The sequence below is a fragment of the Tubulanus polymorphus genome, chromosome 10, assembly GCF_964204645.1.
Source record: "Tubulanus polymorphus chromosome 10, tnTubPoly1.2, whole genome shotgun sequence".
NCBI lineage: Eukaryota > Metazoa > Nemertea > Palaeonemertea > Tubulaniformes > Tubulanidae > Tubulanus > Tubulanus polymorphus.
In genome coordinates, this window is record NC_134034.1 from 2105570 (window position 1) to 2129003 (window position 23434).

The 23434-nt window shown below is 43.5% G+C and overlaps 1 protein-coding gene across 2 annotated transcripts; it reads right to left on the reverse strand.

Moving 5' to 3' along the window:
* Positions 1 to 572: 572 nt before the first annotated feature.
* LOC141911718 (PAN2-PAN3 deadenylation complex catalytic subunit PAN2-like) lies at positions 573 to 23393 on the reverse strand. 2 transcript variants are annotated; one of them, XM_074802733.1, is made up of 26 exons: positions 23276 to 23393; positions 22006 to 22380; positions 20671 to 20840; positions 20187 to 20307; positions 19711 to 19788; positions 19214 to 19332; positions 18332 to 18476; positions 18025 to 18166; positions 17265 to 17344; positions 16614 to 16741; positions 15788 to 15960; positions 14922 to 15082; positions 13813 to 13941; positions 13503 to 13652; positions 12540 to 12754; positions 12198 to 12331; positions 11430 to 11542; positions 10975 to 11073; positions 10613 to 10731; positions 9735 to 9876; positions 9080 to 9280; positions 8379 to 8469; positions 7563 to 7803; positions 6571 to 6808; positions 5721 to 5814; positions 573 to 2940 (listed from the first exon to the last, which is right to left on the reverse strand). In XM_074802733.1, the coding sequence occupies exons 2-26, from the start codon at positions 22330 to 22332 to the stop codon at positions 2741 to 2743; spliced, it is 3810 nt and encodes a 1269-aa protein (XP_074658834.1). In that variant the 5' UTR covers positions 22333 to 22380; positions 23276 to 23393; the 3' UTR covers positions 573 to 2740. The 2 variants fall into 2 exon arrangements, with proteins under 2 accessions (XP_074658834.1, XP_074658835.1); XM_074802734.1 differs by lacking the exon at positions 23276 to 23393 and adding an exon at positions 22930 to 22958.
* Positions 23394 to 23434: the final 41 nt, after the last annotated feature.

Consider the following 23434-nt stretch of genomic DNA (forward strand, 5'->3'; position numbering starts at 1 on the left):
CTGCCGTTCTGAACGAGTATTTTGGTAAATTCACCCGGCCTGATACCTAAGTTACCTGATTCAGCCAGTAACGAATGAGCAAATTAGGAGTCTATCAGGGGACACTAAAATTCACCGAAGCGTTCAATCGCGACCCTAGCAATCGTCGGGAAACCTACGACTTCCCTCGGAGATACTTAAATTCGAAGTTAATTCCGATCGACACAGGGCGCCGTAGCCGCAGCCTCGCATTCCAGAGCCCAATTCATTACAATAATATACACACCAACGATATACAAAAATTCAAAAAGTTTTTTTTTTCTGCAAAAATGAGAAAAAAATGCCGATATATCCCGACCGAAGACGACCGGCCCGATTGGTAGTGTTCCGAGCTCTCCGATTGGTCGATCGGTCGAGTTAACCCGATCGTCGACCAATCAGAGATCGTTTTACATATACATGTGTATATTTTACATATATATATATATATATATATATATATATATATATATATATATATATATATATATATATATATATATATATATATATATATATATATATATATTACAGTTATTGAACACGGCACTCAAAATAGATACAATATAACTATATTATTCTGATTTCCCATAAAAATATACAAGACAATATTACAATCTAAATATAGAGATATAGATGCACAATTAATAATAATAATAATGAAAATGAACCGCTACTATTAATCCCGAGATATAAATCTGTTTAGATAATCCCGAGATTATCTACCTGTACTAAAGTATATCCAAAAACTGCCGTTATGAAATCGAATATCTAATCCCAAAAAGATGAATATATGCATCATTATTTACACCTCCGATTAAACAGCATTTGAGTAATAGAAGAGCCTGGCGATGCCATTTAGGGTTCCAATCTTTTATAAACCCCACCAGTACAGGTGCGTTGTGAGCCCCACCAGTACAGGTGCGTTGTGAGCCCCACCAGTACAGGTGCGTTGTGAGCCCCACCGGTACAGGTACGTTGTGGGCCCCACCAGTACAGGTGCATTTTGAGCCCCCACCAGTACAGGTGCATTGTGAGCCCCACCAGTACAGGTACGTTGTAAACCATGCCGGTACAGGAGCGTTTAAATCCCAAACACAGATCGAGACACGCACAATGAACAGATACACTATAGTATGGACTATTTACAGGTCACTCTAAATGAAAATTGCTGCCAGATGTTTGTACGCTTGATTCCCGTTAACAGACGGTACAGGTGGCGCTGCTACTTCCTTCCATTATCTTATCTTATTCGAATCGACAAAATAAAAAAAGAAATGGCCATTCACAGAAATATCAAAGCACAGAAAATTCAACTAAAAATCTTAATCAGAGAGAAATAGTTAACACATTCCCTGATATACACCATCCCCATAATTTGCTACATATTCCAAAATGTATGTCATTTTTCATTATTCCTGAACACCAGAGGGCGCCTATTGCTGTTATAACGACAATAGTCATCAGTTGGTCATTCGGTTTCGAGTTGTTTTCGTAGGAAATTGTTTTTTCGCGGTGGTAAATGCCTTCGTAGGTTAGAGAATGAACAACTAGACATGAATAGGTTTTCAATCGAAAGGGACGCCATGTATTCATTGGTCGGAATAAGATTTTACCGCGCCGGTTGTCCGGTTTCATAGACTAAGGGCCCATCAGCCTTATATCACTTGGCTTTTAAGATTGGTTACAGAACGACAATGAGCTTAAACTAGACTTAACGTCTGAGATTGGTGATCGAACCAAGATGAGTTTAGACTGGTCTTGTATATAAGCTGCTTTGACTCTGCAACCGGCCACAGAGGGTTTGACCAGTTTTCAATTACGGTAATATCTTAAGGGTTAACCGAGAGGCCTAGTTACTTCACTGTAGCAAATATTTGCGAAACGTGCTTAAAGCCTGGTCTATGGGCTTAAGTTCAAGGAAGGTAAGATCTTTTCAAATTAATGTTTGTAGTTAATTTTCAGATGAAGCACTGAACACAGAGAGGAGGACCCTTAAAGGGATTGAATGCGCTCGTCAAGCGACGCGGCTACGGGCCTAGTCTACAAAACCGGGGCGTCCAACGTACGACAGAATTTACGCGAACAGATGAAGAGGTACTTTACAAACATCCGATAGACGATACTGAGCCATCGTAGCCCAAAGAGCAGGAAGGCCGCGTGTGGATCCATAATCATTCTTAACAGCACATTTTTAGTTTACACGTTTAGGAACTCGATTGTTCATATCGTCCGTCGACGCATACGCCATTAATTTGAAGGTCACGCGGAGCCAAGTTCATTAACAACATACACAATTATCATATTCAAATACGCACAAATCGACGAACAAAAAAATACCGTAAATGAATTCGCGCGCGCGCGCGCATTACGCGCCGGTATATAAACCGTTGCTAAGAAATCCCGAAGTTTTACAACAAAAATGGGACCAATAAGTTGGATGAACGGAGGCATCGAGCTCCGCAGCCTGGAACCTGAACCCCGTAAAAAAGACATTCGACATTAAACACCGTTGTTCGCTGTTCGTTTGTCGATTAACGAGGTTAAGTGCCGAGCGCGCCTGAATAGTGGCTTCCGAGTACGGAAAGAATGGTGATAAATACGTTTGGGGGTCCAGGATGCGGATTGACGATGCCTACATCGAAGGATAGATGTTTTATTCTAGCAGCCCAGTGTACGCACACACGCGAGCGAGCGCGAGTGAGTTAGTTCTGTGGCGATTCTACGACGTTCTCTCCGCCGGTTCCTCGCTGCCGTCAGGAACCTTCCAGCTCAGTTTGCGGCCGCATTCGTACAAATCTTTCAGCATGTCGGCGATGAAGTGCGGACCCTTAGCTTTCTCCTCCTGGTATTTCGCGTAGAGTTTCAACGCGGTTCGCGCGTCTTCGATCGAATCGTGAGTCACGCTTTGGATGTTCGTTTCTGTAAGAGATTAATATACAGAGTCCCTACAGATCAGTGATTCCTGGATATACAGGGTCCCTACAGATCAGTGATTCCTGGATATACAGGGTCCCTACAGATCAGTGATTCCTGGATATACAGGGTCCCTACAGATCAGTGATTACTGGATATACCGGGTCCCTACAGATCAGTGATTCCTGGATATACAGGCTCCCTACAGATCAGTGATTCCTGGATATACAGGGTCCCTACAGATCAGTGATTACTGGATATACCGGGTCCCTACAGATCAGTGATTCCTGGATATACCGGGTCCCTACAGATCAGTGATTTCTGGATATACAGGCTCCCAACAGATCAGTGATTCCTGGATATACCGGGTCCCTACAGATCAGTGATTTCTGGATATACAGGCTCCCTACAGATCAGTGATTCCTGGATATACAGGGTCCCTACGGATCAGTGATTCCTGGATATACCGGGTCCCTACAGATCAGTGATTACTGGATATACAGGGTCCCTACAGATCAGTGATTCCTGGATATACAGGGTCCCTACAGATCAGTGATTCCTGGATATACAGGGTCCCTACAGATCAGTGATTCCTGGATATACAGGGTCCCTACAGATCAGTGATTACTGGATATACAGGGTCCCTACAGATCAGTGATTACTGGATATACAGGGTCCCTACAGATCAGTGATTACTGGATATACAGGGTCCCTACAGATCAGTGATTCCTGGATATACAGGCTCCCTACAGATCAGTGATTCCTGGATATACAGGCTCCCTACAGATCAGTGATTCCTGGATATACAGGGTCCCTACAGATCAGTGATTACTGGATATACCGGGTCCCTACAGATCAGTGATTCCTGGATATACAGGCTCCCTACAGATCAGTGATTCCTGGATATACAGGGTCCCTACAGATCAGTGATTACTGGATATACCGGGTCCCTACAGATCAGTGATTCCTGGATATACCGGGTCCCTACAGATCAGTGATTTCTGGATATACAGGCTCCCAACAGATCAGTGATTCCTGGATATACCGGGTCCCTACAGATCAGTGATTTCTGGATATACAGGCTCCCTACAGATCAGTGATTCCTGGATATACCGGGTCCCTACAGATCAGTGATTCCTGGATATACAGGGTCCCTACGGATCAGTGATTCCTGGATATACCGGGTCCCTACAGATCAGTGATTACTGGATATACAGGGTCCCTACAGATCAGTGATTCCTGGATATACAGGGTCCCTACAGATCAGTGATTCCTGGATATACAGGGTCCCTACAGATCAGTGATTCCTGGATATACAGGGTCCCTACAGATCAGTGATTACTGGATATACAGGGTCCCTACAGATCAGTGATTACTGGATATACAGGGTCCCTACAGATCAGTGATTACTGGATATACAGGGTCCCTACAGATCAGTGATTACTGGATATACAGGGTCCCTACAGATCAGTGATTCCTGGATATACAGGCTCCCTACAGATCAGTGATTCCTGGATATACAGGGTCCCTACAGATCAGTGATTCCTGGATATACAGGGTCCCTACAGATCAGTGATTACTGGATATACAGGGTCCCTACAGATCAGTGATTCCTGGATATACAGGCTCCCTACAGATCAGTGATTCCTGGATATACAGGCTCCCTACAGATCAGTGATTACTGGATATACAGGGTCCCTACAGATCAGTGATTCCTGGATATACAGGCTCCCTACAGATCAGTGATTCCTGGATATACCGGGTCCCTACAGATCAGTGATTTCTGGATATACAGGGTCCCTACAGATCAGTGATTACTGGATATACAGGGTCCCTACAGATCAGTGATTACTGGATATACAGGGTCCCTACAGATCAGTGATTACTAGATATACAGGGTCCCTACAGATCAGTGATTACTGCATATACAGGGTCCCTACAGATCAGTGATTACTGGATATACAGGGTCCCTACAGATCAGTGATTCCTGGATATACAGGGTCCCTACAGATCAGTGATTCCTGGATATACAGGGTCCCTACAGATCAGTGATTACTAGATATACAGGGTCCCTACAGATCAGTGATTACTGGATATACAGGGTCCCTACAGATCAGTGATTACTGGATATACAGGGTCCCTACAGATCAGTGATTCCTGGATATACAGGGTCCCTACAGATCAGTGATTCCTGGATATACAGGGTCCCTACAGATCAGTGATTCCTGGATATACAGGGTCCCTACAGATCAGTGATTACTGGATATACAGGGTCCCTACAGATCAGTGATTCCTGGATATACAGGGTCCCTACAGATCAGTGATTCCTGGATATACAGGGTCCCTACAGATCAGTGATTCCTGGATATACAGGGTCCCTACAGATCAGTGATTCCTGGATATACAGGCTCCCTACAGATCAGTCATTACTGGATATACAGGGTCCCTACAGATCAGTCAATCCTGGATATACAGGGTCCCTACAGATCAGTCAATCCTGGATATACAGGGTCCTTACAGATCAGTCAATCCTGGATATACAGGGTCCCTACAGATCAGTCATTACTGGATATACAGGGTCCCTACAGATCAGTGATTCCTGGATATACAGGCTCCCTACAGATCAGTCATTACTGGATATACAGGCTCCCTACAGATCAGTGACTCCATGAAATAATAAATGTGAGATAATCATTCGGTCAAACGTCCCGATGACCTCATCAAACTGATTTATAATCTCGGTTATAGCTACAATTGGATGAAGGGTTATCGTGTATGTAACTTACTGAGGAAGTACCAGGCTAGAAACTTTAATGAGATCATTCGCTGTCTCGGTAAATGGAATAATTCAACCGTATCGAATACTTGTTGTTTAGGGACCTAGAAAATACGACAAAAAAACAAATTCATTAGAATATATCGAAATCGACACATACGATGACGATAACAACAGAACAGGTGTCAAACCCGTAGCCTGGAAGTCAGCCCCTCGGACACTTACAATTGTAATATGTGAAGTGTGGATGATCAATTTTTGAAAGTAGTGTGCTGATAAAATGTCTAATGCCTGATGTTTGTAGTTCATTTTCAATCAAAAAGTTCTGAACACATGTAAAGTGTGGATGATCAGTTTTTGAAAGTGTGCTCATAAAATGTCTAATGCCTGGTGTTTGTAATTCATTTTCAATCAAAAAGTCCTGAACACATGTAAAGTGTGGATGATCAGTTTTTGAAAGTGTGCTAATAAAATGTGTAATGCCTGGTGTTTGTAGTTCATTTTCAATCAAAAAGTCCTGAATGTAACAGGAAGAAACATCTGTCCTTCCCGAGATTCGAACACTCGATGCCTGGCGTCCAAGGCAGACGCTCTACCGCTGAGCCAAAGGGAATATTCCCGCTAGCTGAGCTAGTACGAACGCTTTTATACACCCTGTCACATGAACATATGTGAAGTGTGGACGATCAGTTTTTGTGGAATAGTGATGAAATGTCTGGTGTTTGTACTAGTGTATCCAATGTCCGAAAGGCTGCTGGTCGACACGCCAGGGCTACTAGTCAGCCTCGGGGCTACACTTCGACATCCCCAGGGTGGCTGGTCAACACACTTGGGCTGCCGGTCGACGCCGCGATACTTACGACGATGTTGATGACTCGGAAGTCTTTTTTCAGTCCGTGACCGACGAACACGACGCCGCTGTCGACGAGGTATCTCAATTTCACGTACGTCGACTTCAACGTCGTCAGGTGTTTCGACGAGAAGTTCGCGTCCAAATCGCCGGGTTTGATTCCGGAGAACTGCGTCAGATAATCGACGACCTGTTCCTGCGTTGATATGTAATCGTCCAAAAACGGTTCGCCGACTTTATCTCCGCCCCTGCGAAATAAACACGTCAAATTTATTTTCAAACGTACGTTCGCGCATTTCTATCGCCGTTGGATTTCCGCGACCAGACCAATGGCCGATATTTCGATATTCTTCCACCAGGTGGTGCTGGATTGTGGGGGTAGATGATTTACGATTTCTCATAATAACTACATTTATTTATTTACCGCTCTCCACCCTCCGCCTATTAGAGTTAGGTTCACATAAAACATATACATCTTCCCTATTGCCCCCCCAAATTAAATCCTTTAAATCCTGGCGCTCTCCACTGCCTATTAGAGTTAGGTTCACATAAAACATATACATCGTCCCTATTGCCCCCCCAAATTAAATCCTTTATAATCTTTTAAATCCTGGCGGTGGCGTTGTTCCTTCTACCGCCAGGGGGCATTGCATTTTGAACCACCAGAAGGCCTTGTACCCTTCGCCACCAGATGGTGTAGACCTTTCGCAGGATGGCCACTTTTACTTGATTGCTTTCCCCTGACTATTTATTCCCTGACACGCACGTTATTTTCCCTGACTTGATCTGCTAAGAATCCGATCAATTAACTCAGTCAAATGCATAAGATATGGAACAAAAATGATTTTACGCGCGATCTAGCAATCTCAACAGATTTCTACGACTTTTCCCTGATTTTTAGCTTTTTACCGATCCCCGACCTTTTTTCTTTAAAGAAAAGAAACTTCCCCGACCGTTTCGCCCCGATTTCCTCGTTAGTGGCGCCACCCGGTTGCGTCTTACCCTCGGACGCACGTAATTCGCGCGCACGTCATCTGCGACGGTTTGATCGTCGACTTCGTGCCGTCGCTGCGTATCTCCGCCTCTTCCTGATTCAACGTGACGAACTCGGCGTCGAGCCCGACGAGGTCGCCCTTGCCGGGACACTCCTCAGGCAGCAGATGAGTGAACGTCAACTGTCTCCGGCGCGGACTGACGATCGAGCCGTAGTCGAACAAAACGTCTTTATTAATCGGGTTATCCACTGAAAAACGAGGCGCACACATCGTTAACCCTTACAGCGCTGACTAATTCATACAGAAAGTAATTCAATTCTAAAAAAATTCAACCCAAGTGTGTTGAATAACGGGCAGATGGCGCTAGTGCATTTACACTGCAGTGCGGTGTATCGTTAGTTACTAGTATTTCACTATGTTTGACAGTTGCTGCCATTTTCCAAACGCGATTAAAACTATTTACTCATTACATCAATACACCGCGATGCGATGTACTAACGAAGTCCGTCGTGGTTTTATGCGTCACACTGCGGTGTAGGCGCACTGAAAGCCAAGGGGGTTCAATTGAAAATTGGTCCTGAAAATGGCTACAAGGACTCTTAAGAAGTTAAAACAATTGAAATTGTTTATGCAGCAGATCGGAAGAAAATCTGCGGCTGGTTTTACAGACTAATGTCAACGTTGAGCGTCGAGGCTTTCCTCGATTCCCTGGAACCCTGGCTTTAAGGATAATACCAGTTCATAAAACTACCCCCCCCCTCCTCCGCCGGGACTTTATTTCGCAGTCAGAAATGTTACCCATACACTAGTCTATCTCACTTACCTTTATAAGGATATAGTTTCGGGAGGTCGCTTTTCATGAAATAAATACAGCACGGAATCTTCCAGTCCAACGTGAAATGCACCGCTTCGTGCTGAAAAATACGAGAACAGGTTTTACGCATTTTTTCAGGTTTTCACTTCGTTCACCGATTCAGTTAATACACGTAGCACGTCAATCGGAATTCTAGTATCACGAGTTCCCGCAATGAAATCCGCCCTTCGTTAAGGACTATTCATGAAGCGACCGATTCTACTTCGAAACCAAACTTGATAAATGAAATCGGGCCGTTTACCATTGATGGTATCAATTAACCCTTTCAGTGCTGGCTAATTAATACCATAAAGTGCTGAAGATAATTTGAAAATTCTGAAAAATTCCACCCTAGTGTATTGAATAACGGGAATATCACTATTGTGCGTCTACATCCTGGCGCGGTGTATCGTTAGTTACTAATATTTCACTGTGTTTGACAGGTGCTGCCATCTTTCACGAGAGATGATTAGTAATTACTAATTAGATCAATACACCGCAGTGCGGTGTACTAGCAAAATCCATCACTGATTCGTACACCGCACTGCGGTGTAGACGCACTGAAAGGGTTAAGAGTAGTAGGCAAAAATTCCATTTTAACTGAGAGAGATTAACTTCGAAATATCTGAACAATTTTCTGGGACACGCTGTTTAATATATGAATAATTTACCTTTTCGATTGGTTCAATAGCGAAGTCGTTGAATAGATACCACTGCGAACAGGTGACGCCCTCTTTCATCCGGTGATAACTGTCGCCTACGTGCACGTGACTCACGAGATTGCCGCCCGATTTCGGGTCCTGTATGTGACCGACGGTTCCGTATAGGTCGTAGTAGCAGACGCGCTCCGACGCGTCCGTCTGTTTCTCATCCTAGGAAAAATATACGCTATCAATCGGCGGGCAGAAGACACTCTAGAATTCATGATATCATAAGGTGATTTAAAGGGGCAGCCATCTTTTCTGAGAAGGGGCTGTAGATCAAATCATTGGTAAGCGTGATTTTTATGATGTCATATGGGGATTCATGGAGACATAATATCTGAAAAAGTCGACATATCAAACTAACTTTTAATCTCATGATGTCATAATTGTATCTATGTTGGCAGAAGCTGATGATGTCATAGGGGGATTTATGGAGGTAGGCATCTTTTCTAGAAAGGTCTACAGATCAAATCACTAGCATGTTGATCAATGACGTCATAGGGGGATTTATGGAGGCAGACATCTTTTCCGGGAAGGGTCTTAAATTTGATGATGTCATAGGGGGATTAAGGTAGAAAGGCATATATCCTGTGAGTGTTTGCAGTTTTTTATATCGACTCACCAGTTCACTCGGTCGATTGACAATTTTCAGTTGTCCGTCCTCGAGTTGTATGACCTTGATACCGTACGGGACCCACGCCGGGTAGTTCGGCTCGTCGCACGGAGGAGTGTGCGGACACTCGCGCGAGTACAAACCATCGGCGCTGAAATCAAAACACGTACGATGCAAATTTTCACGAGCTGCCGGAAACGCCATCGATTTCGCATCAGGGTCGAACAAAGCGAGCTGTGCCACCAGATGGCGTGACTCGCAGTGTGCTCAAAATTGTATAATCGAAGTTCGGACGACCAAGTTACTACTAGCAACACCGGGTGGATCTCCACTTGCCACAAGTGGAATCCTCTATCGCCACAGTAGTACATGTCCTACTGCACACTAGTGACACCTGGTGGATCCTCACTCGCCACAAGTGGAATCCTCTATCGCCGCAGTAGTTGATGTCCTACTGCACACTAGTGACACCTGGTGGATCCTCACTCGCCACAAGTAGAATCCTCTATCGCCACAGTAGTACATGTCCTACTGCACACTAGCGACACCTGGTGGATCCTCACTCGCCATAAGTGGAAACCTCTATCGCCACAGTAGCACATGTCCTACTGCACACTAGCTACACCTGGTGGATCCTCACTAGCCAAAAGTGAGATCTTCTAGCTGCAGTAGTACATGTCCTACTGCACACTAGCTACACCTGGTGGATCCTCACTCGCCACGAGCGGAATCCTCTATTGCTGCAGTAGTTGGTGTCTGACTGCACACTAGCGACACCTAGTGGATCCTCACTTGCCAAAAGTGAGATCTTCTAGCTGCAGTAGTACATGTCCTACTGCACACCAGAGACACCTGGTGAATCCTCCCGCAGTAGTAACGATACTCACCCGGGATGACTGAATTTACAATCTTTACGTGTACACGCGGCTCCGTATCGACACGGCCTCAAATTCATCATACATGGACTGTCGGGTTTCACGTTACCGGCGTTCTGCTTCTTCAGAGTCTACAAAATATCATCAACATTTTCATTTTACAGATAATACCGTATTAACCCTTTAACAGCGACGCGCAATACGATCCGTTCCATTCGGAGTCGAACTGGAGCCACCCACTGGAGATACGTAGTGGTTAATCTGAACCACGTGATTTGGATATTCTTAGGGCCGGCCATCCGCTACGGAAAGGGTTGGATTCGCAGATTCTCGGAGTTCTGGATTTTCGTGAAACGTTTTGAAAATTTGCTTACATCTTGTTGTATTCGCCAGAATTCCAAATCTTTCGTGTTGTCCAAGTTACAGTTGATGACAATCATGTCCGGCAACTTTCGAATGCTTTTCGTCTGGGTCTGAAACGGAAAATGATAAGTTCATGATCAGTAGAATCTTAGATACTGCCCGGAAAATGTCTCAAACCGCATACAAAGGGTTAATTTGAAACAGGATCTTAGATACCGGCCGGAAAATGTCTCAAACCGCATACAGAGGGTTAATTTGAAACAGGATCTTAGATACCGGCCGGAAAATGTCTCAAACCGCATACAAAGGGTTAATTTGAAACAGGATCTTAGATACCGGCCCGGAAAATGTCTCAAACCGCATACAAAGGGTTAATTTGAAACAGGATCTTAGATACCGGCCAGACGAACACATCGCAAACAACATGCAAAGGGTTAATGAAATGTTTTGCGCAGTGAATACTAACGTGAGGTTGGTATCTATTACACGTATTACACCAGCCCTGCGTCGTCTGCTCGCTGCATATACTACTCTGTAAGACATCGGAGAACGAATACTGACGAGGTTGCTTCTCCTGTCCTGAAACATCGATAAACAAAACATCTTGTTACTACGCGATTACCGCGACCTCCTCGGTGAATACGTTATCCGAAGAGTCAGTTACTCGCAACCGTAGAATCGAGACTGGAATCATGACGACTTTCTCATCGTCGATGGACTTTGCTAGTACATCGTATCGCGGTGTATCCATGTTATTAGTTTTTTTAACTCCATTGAAAGATAGCAGCACTTGTAGCATGGAAATTACTAATTTTTTAATGAAATTTTCAAATCTTCTCCGGCACTTTTGGGTATTAATTTTAATCTCTATTGAAAGATGGCAGCACTTATCAAAACATTTTAATACGCAGTAACTAACAATACGCCGCGCTTAAGCACTGTGTCTCCTCTATACAATGCACTGGGGTGAAATTTTTCAAAATTTTTAAATCATCTCCAGCACTTTTGGGTATTAATTTTCATCTCTATTGAAAGATGGCAGCACGTGTCAAAACATTTCAATACGTAGTAACTAACAATACGTCGCGCTTAAGCACTGTGTGCCCATTATACTATGCACTGGGGTGGAATTTTTCATAATTTCAAAATCATCTCCAGCACTTTCGGGTATTAATCAGTCAGCACTGAAAGGGTTATTTGAGTTTAGGTTCGACTGAATTCATCGAGCACGTACCTTGCGGTAGACAATCAGGGTACGACATATTCATCGATAAGGTCACCGAGTTTCTTTCCGTCTCCAGACTACAGCGACATTTAAACTTATTCACAGTTTCCATACAGAACAGTTTCTCCGGCATCAATAACCTCCTGGAACATGATATAATACATATAAACAAGAAAGTTGGTTGGGATTCAGTTTACGCACGTAGGCCGCTGTTATAATTTGAAATTAAGAGCGGTCTATAAACCGGCCGCCTGTAGGTTAACTAGTCTAACCCGCCCCGAGATGTTAGATGAAATTTCGAACTGGCCTGAAATATTTGGCCCTCAGGATCTAAGTAAACGTATCACATACTTTTTCAGGTTGTCGAATTTCGAGCCTTCGACCGGTATTACCGGGGCTGGTTGCGTGGCTGCGGCTGCGTCAGACGGTTTCTCATCTTCTTTCTTATCGTCTTCCCCCTCAGTCGCAGCAGCGGCGACGGCACCGCCTTCGTTCTTCTCTTTCTCAGCTGCGGCTACTGCGTCCTGTTCTTCAGCCTCCTCCTCTTTTAAAGCCGTCATACACTCCTAGAAATACGCGAATTCATCGAAATCGTTTACTGTCTCTCAACTCGATGGTCGAGCACCGTACGTAATAATAACGCCTAAATATAATAACATTGGCTTGAACGTGTAACCTGTTTTTCATCATATGCTTTTCGGTTTGAAAGTTCAGTCAACCCCCGATCATACGGCCCACATCGGTGCAGAACGATTTTGGCGGTATAGAGACTGCGGCGGTATATCGGCGGGTGTTTCGCTATGTTTTTGTATTGAGATGTACATTGAGAAAACCTGGCGGTAGGCGGCGGTGTATGGGAAGGTTGTATATTGGGGGGTTGACTGTAATTCTATCGAATGTCCTTGAAATGAAAGCTCATTGAAAGATACACCGTCTAATAAATGAAATTAGCTTCAACACCGCACTAACATATAGCCTCAGACTGATAAGGGTTAAGTGCTAATCAAGAGTCTTCCTGATTATTCATCGTAGACAATCATGAATGCAGATTGATCAACTCGGTGAAATATTCTCAGCAATCTCAACGCTATACCGAGTTCCCTGCTTCTAAACTCGGAGAAATATTCACAGCAATCTCAACGCTATACCGAGTTCCCTGATTCTCAAATCGGTGAAATATTTACAGCAGTCTAAACACGACCGAGTTTCCTGCTTCTTAACTCGGTGAAATATTTACAGCCATCCCCCGGAAATCCTCACCCCAAGTTTCAGGAATATCCACAACGACAGACGCGCGCCGAAACGGAGTCTTACCGAATGAATTTGCTGCAGTATGAACCGGTTCCAGCTCTGTATCAATCGCGGGTAATTCACTTTGCCCGTCTGCTCGTCGGTCTCGCTCAACACTAAACCGAGGCCGGACACTTCCGGAATCGTACGGAACGCACGCAGAAAATTATTCGCCTGAAAATTAAAATAACACGAGAGGTTTGTTAGAAGTTTGCAGTGAAAATCCAGACATCGAAGTTGAAAATTGATAATGGATTGATTTTGGCTTAAAAACCGACTGCTGGTCGTTTCATCTGGTGCGATGCGCAGTACGCGAACACGCTGGTGCACGTACCTGACAGGTTTGTCCTTTCTGTTTGTCGAGCATGTGGAACAAAAATCCCAGCTCGCAACTGATGCACGACTCTTTCTGACACAGGTGCGACAACAAGGCAACGCGCAACGGCTCAATGAAATACAACATCTGAAATAGGTTCGCGATCATTTCGATTAACGATTTATAAGGCAAAAAAAAATTGATACCTTGTTTCTCCGCTCTGCTGAGCTTAAATGTCGACCCGGCCGGCTGCCTATCTACCCTATACATTACTTTTTTTAAAATCGTGATCAATTTTACCATAACAGACCCGGCCGCTATAGAAATGATCTGTTTATAAATTTTATCATATTTTACAAAAATGACCCGGCCGCTGCGGAGAAACAAGGTATCATTTTTGTTTAGCCTAAATCTTGGATTGATAATCTACCCCAGTGCGTTGAATAACCACCGACAAAGTATTTTCATAATGATTTTTATCAAAATGTGTAGTGACTATGAACAATGCCTTGTCTGGACAGTGACATCTATCTGCTGTCGTCAAATTTATACGACAATTAGGCATATAGCATTAAATTTCAAATAGAAGGACAATTTTTTTCTATTTCGGGACAATGTTCTGATTGTCTAAAACCTTTTCCATAGCTATAGAGACAAAGAAAACAAAATTTCTGTTGTTTTTCAAAGGCCTGGAAAAATATTCCCATTTCCCAAATCCCTACTGGGCTCGGTTTCATAGATGCTGAAGAAAAATTGTCCCTAGGAACATTTTGAAATTTTGCCAGTTATTACCATGGGGTGGGTTTCATAGATGTGGAAGAAAAATAGTCCCTGGGAAAATTTTGAAATTCGTCAGTTATAACCATGGTTTCTCATTATTACGATGGTGGTTGTCACCCAAATTGAGGATTTACCCCTAGGGATAACTTAGATACCCAGTCTATGAAACCAGGCCCTGGTTTCTCATTGCCACTATTATGGTACTTGTCACCGAGATTGAGGGATCTACCCCTAGGGATAATAACAGTGTGATCATCAGTCTATGAAACCGGGCCCTGGTGAAGACACAACCCTAGGTGAAGCATTGAAGCAATGGCGAGTATTTCGAAACAGAAATCCATAATTACCTGTAACATAGCATTACAGTAAGCGTTGGGAATATGAGTCTCTAAACCGGCGAAGTTCGTCTTGTTGTAGTGTCGGAAATCGAAATCTTCCAGTCCCAATTTCGAGTATTTGATCTCGACTTTACGATAGTGTTTCGGCACTATTATAAACGGATCATCGCCTTCAAAAAGATACCAGTATTTACTTTTCAGTCCAGGTATAGCAGCGAGTATCGTTCAAGATAGTTATTCACAGAACTCTAAGTCACGGGGATAGTTACAATAAAGAGTGTTTACAGTAGTAAGGCTAGGGCAAAAGTAAGCACTTTTTGATTATACGTAAAAGTAAACACTTTCTGAGGCAAAACTGACACTATTCTTATCACTTAAGATCGTGGCCCTTGTCCTCGTTATTTCGTTTATACAGGCATTAACATTGGCCAAACACATAAATGTCCGAAAAAATAATTTAGGATACCGAAAGTCCAAAGTAAGAGCGTTGTAAGAACTTCGACAGCAATTTTGGTGCAAGATCAGCACTTTTTAAGGGCCTTACCAAGTTTTCTCGATAGAAAGCACTTCTAAGCACTTGTTATGAAACCTTCAGGACCCAGTTCCACAGTTGTGAGTTAGAGTTAACTCTGAGTTAAAGTTAGTTCATTTTCAATGTTTTAACCCAGGGTCAAATCTTAACTCAGAACTGTGGAACTGGACCCAGAACTTTAAAAATATTTTCAGACATTGTTTTTGAGGCACAAGGGGGCAGCCCCGTATTTAGGGGACAAGGCGAAATCGAGTATGTATCAGGGATGATTGACAGCTGCTAATGTGTCAGGAATCACGATCGACCGGTGAAAGGGGCGGAGTATTCGAATGAATTAAATTACCTCTTCCCGACGGAGAGTCGGGCACCGTGCGTTTTTTGTTGCCTTTCGAATCATTTGATTTCAGTTGATACGGGACCTCGTTGCGGTGTCTGGTGCCGGGGTTCGGGGCGTAACCCACGTTCTGCGTATACTTTACTGTACGCAGGATTTCGGGATCAACTGCTTGAGGACGTCTGCAATGGAACATCACGCCGAATCATCTAAACATATTCTTTACTTACATATTTCATTATTCCGACAATTTACCTAAGGCAACTGATTCACACCGGCTACCTTCCTAACATTTATAAATTCCAGGGATTAAAACGGCCCATATTGAAAAAAGAATTTTTTGGGAAACAAAAATCAGTAACTCTTAGCCAATAAACTTACTTTCTTTTGGTCAAAATGTTAATAGTTTGGGCCTGAATTATACACTATATGTTTTTGACAAACCGAAGAAAAATCGCCGCAGCAATAAAACCAGAACCCGTCAAAATCGGCCGCGGCAATCGAAAAATTGCTTCCAACGCGCTCGTCAAGAGATTTCCAGGTCAATGGCCACGCCCGAGATTCATTATTGCTGCAGGCTGAGGGGGGATTCGTTATCATCAGTTACACTACAGGGGCCGGTTTCATAGTCGAGACTTAAGTCCAAAAGTGGTCTTAAATCTTAAGACTGGTCTTAAGCTGTTAGATTAGCTACATATCTAAAAGAGTCTTAGACTAGTCTTGAGACTAAGTCACGACTATGGAACCGGCCCCAGTATTCCGGGTAAGATGAGACCGATGAATGTATACCTATCACGCTAGCGTTTAGCGGACGGTGTCACGGAATCGTCGTTACCTGTAGGTTTTTTCGAGAAGGTAATCGGGCATGTCAGAGAGTAGTTTCCCTTGCGTCGGGTACTGCATCGGCACCAGCGAGTATGGAGTTACTTCGTCGTTAATGTGCAACGCTTGCAACGACTCCACCTAAAATACGCGTAGAGTGAGAGATCATGGTTCTGGGTCCAGTTCCACAGTTGTGAGTTAAAGATTTAACTCTGAGTTAACTCATTGAAAATGAACTAACTTTAAAACTCTAACTCACAACTGTGGAACTGGGTCATGGTTCCTACAGGGTCCAGTACCACGGTTGCGAGTTAACTCATTGAAAATGAACTAACTTTAAAACTCTAACTCACAACTGTGGAACTGGGACCAGTTCCACAGTTGTGAGTTACGATTTAAAATTAAGCTGTATAAACCCGAGAGTCCCATGCACACTGACACTAACTCATTGGAAATCAACTAACTTTAATTCTAACTGTGGAACTGGGTCCAGATCGGTAATTGTTTTTTTTAGGTAATGCTAACCTAAATTTTCGAAGTCAATTATTATCAGTCACGCTATTTCGTTGACAGTTTCAGATTTTAACCCCTTGTTCGCTTCCTCCTATTTTTCGGTCGAAGATTCACCCCCCAATGCCCGCTGCACCCGAACTACCCAACTTACCGGATCGGCGAATGTTGTATCCCTCGAATACGTGTTGAACACATTTTCTTCGTGACTTTGAGCAAACAGATGCAGAAAACCTACGTACGAAAACAAAATAAGCATCGATTCGAAAAACATTTTAAGATTCAAAAGTCGATTCAATTGTCGATACGAAATGAGCGTATTCGAATTTGAACTAACTTTCGTGATCTTTAATATCATATCATTATACAAGCGAAATATATGAATGTTATTTTTCGAGGCGCCGACAAACTTTCAACACGGTCCCTACGGATCGGTTATCTCTGCATATAAGGAGTTTCCGAGGAATTTTAATAAAATTAGTTTCAAATTGAGAAGAGCGTCTGCATCACTTTCATATCCGAACACTCCTCGGGACCTAAATCTGTTTAACTTGTTCGGTGACTTTGTTAGCCAATTTTTATACCTAAAATCGTTTTCTAATTCGGTGAGCGTCTAATTGGGGAAAATTACAAATCCTGGTCTCAACTCTACCGACCGTAGTCTACAGGGGCCTTAAGTCCAAAAGTGGTCTTAAGTTGTTAGATTAGCGATAGAACTAAGTTGGTCTTAGACTGGTCTTAAGTCTTAAGCCATGAATACGCAACTGGCCCCTGTACAACTATGTACAAACTAGACGAAAATTTCATCTCAAAATTTCAAGGAGTTTTAAAGGAGTTTCAAGCACATTCAAATATCAACAAGGAGTCGTTGGGACCCGGTTTCGAGTTCTTTTTTTTTCGTTCGAACGACTCACCTCCCGAATCGCCGAATCCGAGGGCCTGATAACTGGTCGACACGTCGCACGCCATGATCATAGCGCCCTCTGTGTGCACCTGATATAAACATAGTTGAGGATTCGATACGGACGCCGTGTCCATCAACTGGAACTGACCGGCCTAGAAAATAAAAATTCAACGGAAAATTACGTTAAATGGAATCATTTACTCAGAAACAAGGGTAGAATTACCCGCCACCTAAACCGCAGTAACATACAAGAGTCTACTGTATTTCACAAACACGTAGTGTTTTGAACCCCTTTTTTTTTCTTTCTAAAGACTGACCTGTGACACGACGGCTATGCGGTTCGGATATTCCGAAATGAATCTGATGAACATCGGATCTATCGAGGCTTGTAACGGCGCCACGGCCCTCATCACTCGCAAATCATAAACCTTCATGTAACGATCCATAGTTAAACTGCCCATCCTAGAAATAAAACAATCGAAATCACAAAATAACACCGGAAAATCCTGACGCTAGCGTCTAGCAGAACATACTGTGGCAATAGAGGATTCCACTTGCAGCGAGTGAGGATCCACCAGGTGTCGCTAGTGTGCAGTAGGACATCAACTACTGCGGCAATAGAGGATTTCACTTGTAGCGAATGAGTATCCACCAGGTGTAGCTAGTGTGCAGTGGGTCATCAACTACTGCAGCAATAGAGGATTCCACTTGTGACAAGTGAGGATCCACCAGGTGTAGCTAGTGTGCAGTAGGATATCAACTTCTGTGGCTATAGAGGATTCCACTTGTGGCAAGTGAGGATCCACCAGGTGTCGCTAGTGTACAATAGGATATCAAATACTGCGGCAATAGAAAATTTTGCTTGTGGTGTGGATCCACCAGGTGTGACTAGCGTGCACTAGGACATTTACTTATGCGACAAAAGAGGATTCCACTTGTGTCAAGTGAGAATCCACTAAGTGTCGCTAGTGGGCAGCAGGACATTAACGCCATCTGGTCACGTGTCATATCTATCGAAATAACCCCAACGCTGAGGGGCCGGTTGCTCAAGGGTTGGTTAAACATAACCGACGGATAAATACGATAGTAACAACGAACTTATAACCGTCACTACGTCAACTATCCACCGGTTACCTCTTGATCGACTTTTCAGCAACTGCGACCGCAGAATGTTAGAGCGAAGTGTTCAGTTAATTTACCTGTTCGAGAATCCGCATGTAACGAGTAAGTTATCCCTGACGTCGAAATCGGACAGCGTTCCGTTGTGCGCGTCGAGAACGTGTTCAGCTTTCAGTGTGTTCGGATCCCTCAGTGTCACCTGTCACATCAAAAACGCATTACTACATTTTGTCAACACACAGGGGCGGGGAGCTGCTCGATCTTAGAATTCCCTGATTTCCACAGAAATGCCCAGATTCCCTGATTTCCCTGCAGGGAATTTGAATTTCGAAATTTTCTTATTCGATTAGAAACTCTAAACCCTTTCAGTGCGGTGTATCAATTGGTGAAACACCGCTATAAAAACAGGTTAACAGGTTGCGATTAAAAGGTTCGCTTGCAATTCTTCAATTTTCTTCAAATAGCAATTTTCTCATTCGATTAGAAACTCTAAACCCTTTCAGTGCGGTGTATTAATTGGCGAATGACTTTGCTCTAATACACCGCATCGCCGTGTATTTTCGTTTTGTCCACTGACCTTTCCGCTGGTGTCTCCGGCGCAGATATATCGATTAGAATAACGCAAGATCGCACATCCGTGTTCACCAACTTCCATCTACAAACGACGACGAAGCAATTTAGAAGAATTATTTTGACAAAAAAAAAAAATCGCTAAAAACCAGCTGTTGCTAATCAAATTCTCATAATTTAATCAAAAGTATTTTCCAAGAAATGTCTAAAATCTTTATGAGCTCTAGACAATCTAAATCTTTAAAAGTCTCCCATAATCGATTTGTAACTTTAACATCTTAAGTCCCGCCATCTGGTGGACACGAACTGAATTAGCGTACAATCCCCATACGACTAAACTCATCCTCGTAAAAAACCGACTTTCCTACGGTTAGAAATGATATTTTGGAATCGGAGGGTTTTTTGAGAGGGTGTCGAGGGGTGACGGGGACCCTGCCATTATTCTACAGATCGTGTTCAGACTCTCATCGCCGAAATACGCACCAGTCTTAATCTTCTGCCTTGGTTGAAATCGAATTCGATTACCGTTTTCTGGTGACCGGCGATTAACAAGGAGGTCGGGCTGTTCTGTAACATACATTGCATATTCTGCAGATTTTCATCTCTGAAACACAAAAAAAAAAACTGAGTTTCCTCAACCCCTTGATTCACTATGCACAAAATAGTTATTTTGGTTTGAGGTTCCTTTTCCCCCTAAAACCACCGAGGCCAGTTGCTCAAAAGTTGGTTAGAGTTAACCAATGGATAGTTCATATGATGACAATTGAAATTTCATTATTACTATGGTATTTAACGGCCGGTTATCTTAAACCAACTTTTCAGCAACTGGCCCCTGAACGCCAATCAAGGCATCGTTAGCAGGTTTGAGGTTTCTTGTTCCCCTCAACCCACTGAGTGCCACAAAGGGTATTTTCAGCAAGTTTTAGAGGTGTCTTGTTCCTCGCGACCGATCGGTGAGATTACGTACGTGTAGGAATATTGAGAGTTGCCGAATCTCGCGTAACACCGCAGCATGTCGCTCGTCAGACAGACGATACCGCCCTCTAGCGGCAGAATTTGTCGTATATCGTTCGTCGGATGAACTTGAAACGATGTGTATTTTTGCAACGTCAGCGAATAGTAACTGGTCACGTGACCCTGCGGCAAAAAATTGAATACTTCAAAAATACAGGAAGAAATTTTTTTCTCAGTTAAATACAGAAAAGCAGATTAATAATCGCACAATGAGGACTCTACGTTCGACTGTGGCAATAGAGGGTTCCACTTGTGGCAAGCGAGGATCCACCAGGTTCGCTAGTGTGCACTCAGACATCAACCTCTGGATTCTTCTCATATTCGATTAAAGTCTATCCATAATTTCTCAAATTCTTTGAATGGTGATCATTAAAAACCACCTTAAATATGAACCTTAAGATCATCTGAGTTTATCAAAATGAGTGATTTGCCTAATTTCTGACGAGGGAGGCTAAAAATCTAGATGAAAGTTCATTGAAAGTGAACTAGATTTTGACGGGGTTGTCGCACTGTTACGCACGCCATCTAGCGGGATAGCTGGTGGCACGAAGTTTTCATTGTTCGTGGAAGTTCGGGGTACATAGGAGTAATAAGGCTGAGGCGAAAGAGAATCTTTTTTTCTAGTAGCGCGTTCGATTATCTCCTGCGAGTAAGTCCGGGTATACCCGGCGATTACCCGGGCGCGTTTCGATTTATCAGTCAAGTGGTAGTTCGGGCTTCCCCGGGGGTGGTTTAAAGTGAGCGACTCCCGGAGCAGGTCACTTTAAACTTCCCCGCCCGGAAGCCTGAACTATCACGTGACGGATAAATCGAAAGCGTCCGGGATACCGTAAGAATTTTTTAAGCAATTTTGTACCAGGTATCTCTTATCATTCAAGATAGCGCCCATTTGTCCTTATCCACAACATAACGTTTGGGGTACGACTTAAGCTTAGTGAGTTCGAATCTCTTAACGGATGAAGATGGAGGGAAGGGAGAAACAGAGAGTGCAGAGCCGTCGGAATGGGGGCGGCAAGGGCGGCCACAGCCGTGCCACTTTTTAAAATGATCTTTTTTTAATGTTATTTCCTCTCGTTATGGATATCATGATTTTCATAGCCAGATGCGCTCAGAATCAATCTCAGAAAATCCAAATAATTTTGGGGGAGGACCCCTAGAGCTACCTTTTAGGCTTTGCTAAAATACAGCTGCGTGGCAATCACGTTCTTTACCAGTTCATCAATAAAATCAATAGCCGCCCCACTGAAATGTTCCTTCCCTGGAGTGAAATAAAGAGACCGATACTAACCCCTTGGTTTCCCATCCAGAGCAGTTCTTCCTGAGTGTCGAACGCGACCGCCGACAACGCGAACCGGTCGCCACCGTCGGCCATTATAGAGTGAATCTCGGGGAATTCGTTGTCCATGTTTCCGGCGGGACCGGCGAACATCGGCTGAAATGAGTGATGGTGCCCGCCGTGGTGGTGGTGGTGCTGCTGGTGGTGACCCTGATGCTGCATACCGGCGCCCGCGTGGGGCATGTGCCCGCCGCCGCCGCCACCGTGCTGCCCGTGGTGGTGGTGCCCGTGATGGTGCGGAGGCCCGTGGTGACCGCCTCCGTGACCTGCATAGTCCATTTCACTACCGAGTGGTGGTTATGGTATAAATTCAATTCGCGGAGTCTTCTGTAATGAAAGAAAAAAAATCGAACATTCAGAAAAATTTCATTCACGAAATAAATTTTTCAAGGCATGCCATACTTGCAAAAATTTATTGAGCAGAAATAAAATTTTTTCTTTGTAACATGTGCTTCGGGATCGGAATGACAGCAGTTCAAAGACATGAGAAACATAAGTTTACATGAAGGAAACGCCGTACCAAGTTAATATGGAGCCACCCACTGAAGAAAGGGATGGCTCCGAAATCCATGATTCATAGAATTGCATTGAATATTCAAGTACATCGGCCTCACATGAAACTGTGGATATCTTAAATTTAGGGATACAACAGAAACCTTACTCCACCTGGAGCCACCTGTTAGACGATGGGAAGACTCCAAATATAATAGGAGCACTCCACCAATGCGTGATTCAAGAAAAATAATTGCAGGCCTACTAATCTAATCTTCATATGATTGATTTTGAACCGATGATTCTGCGTAGCTTTCTTGTGTTCAACTGATTTTAATCATCTACAATGTGAGAAATGTGAAGAATATTCACATCGATACAAACCGTTACGACTTTCGAACTCTTCCGTTTCCTGCGACCTTTTCTTCAGTTTATAAAATTTAGATTTTCAGAAAAAAACCAACAAAATTTCAAAATTGAATTAGTACTCTAAAAATGAGAACACATCAGTGGAATTTACACAACTGACCACAGAAACAATAGCAATATTTTTAAAAGAATCGACCATGCCGTGATTGATTGATGATTCAGAGCCAGGAACTGGAAGAGGAAAAGCATGCTGCTTGTTCGCGGGATCCCGAACATTTTTGCATCAATGCTGCCTTCAATTCCTCCAACTCGAACCAGATTTCCTGCCCTCAAAAGCGATCTTCTCAAAAACAACATATACCTTCGTCAGATTCCTGAGATCGGCTCGTCTAGCTGCTCTAATTGGCGTTCTGGTTGAAAAAACAAAAAATTCCGTGTTAAAAAATCAAAGGTGAGACGACGCCATGTTTTACTATACGGCTACGAGTAAAACGAGGAATTGGATTCGGAGTGGGGCTTA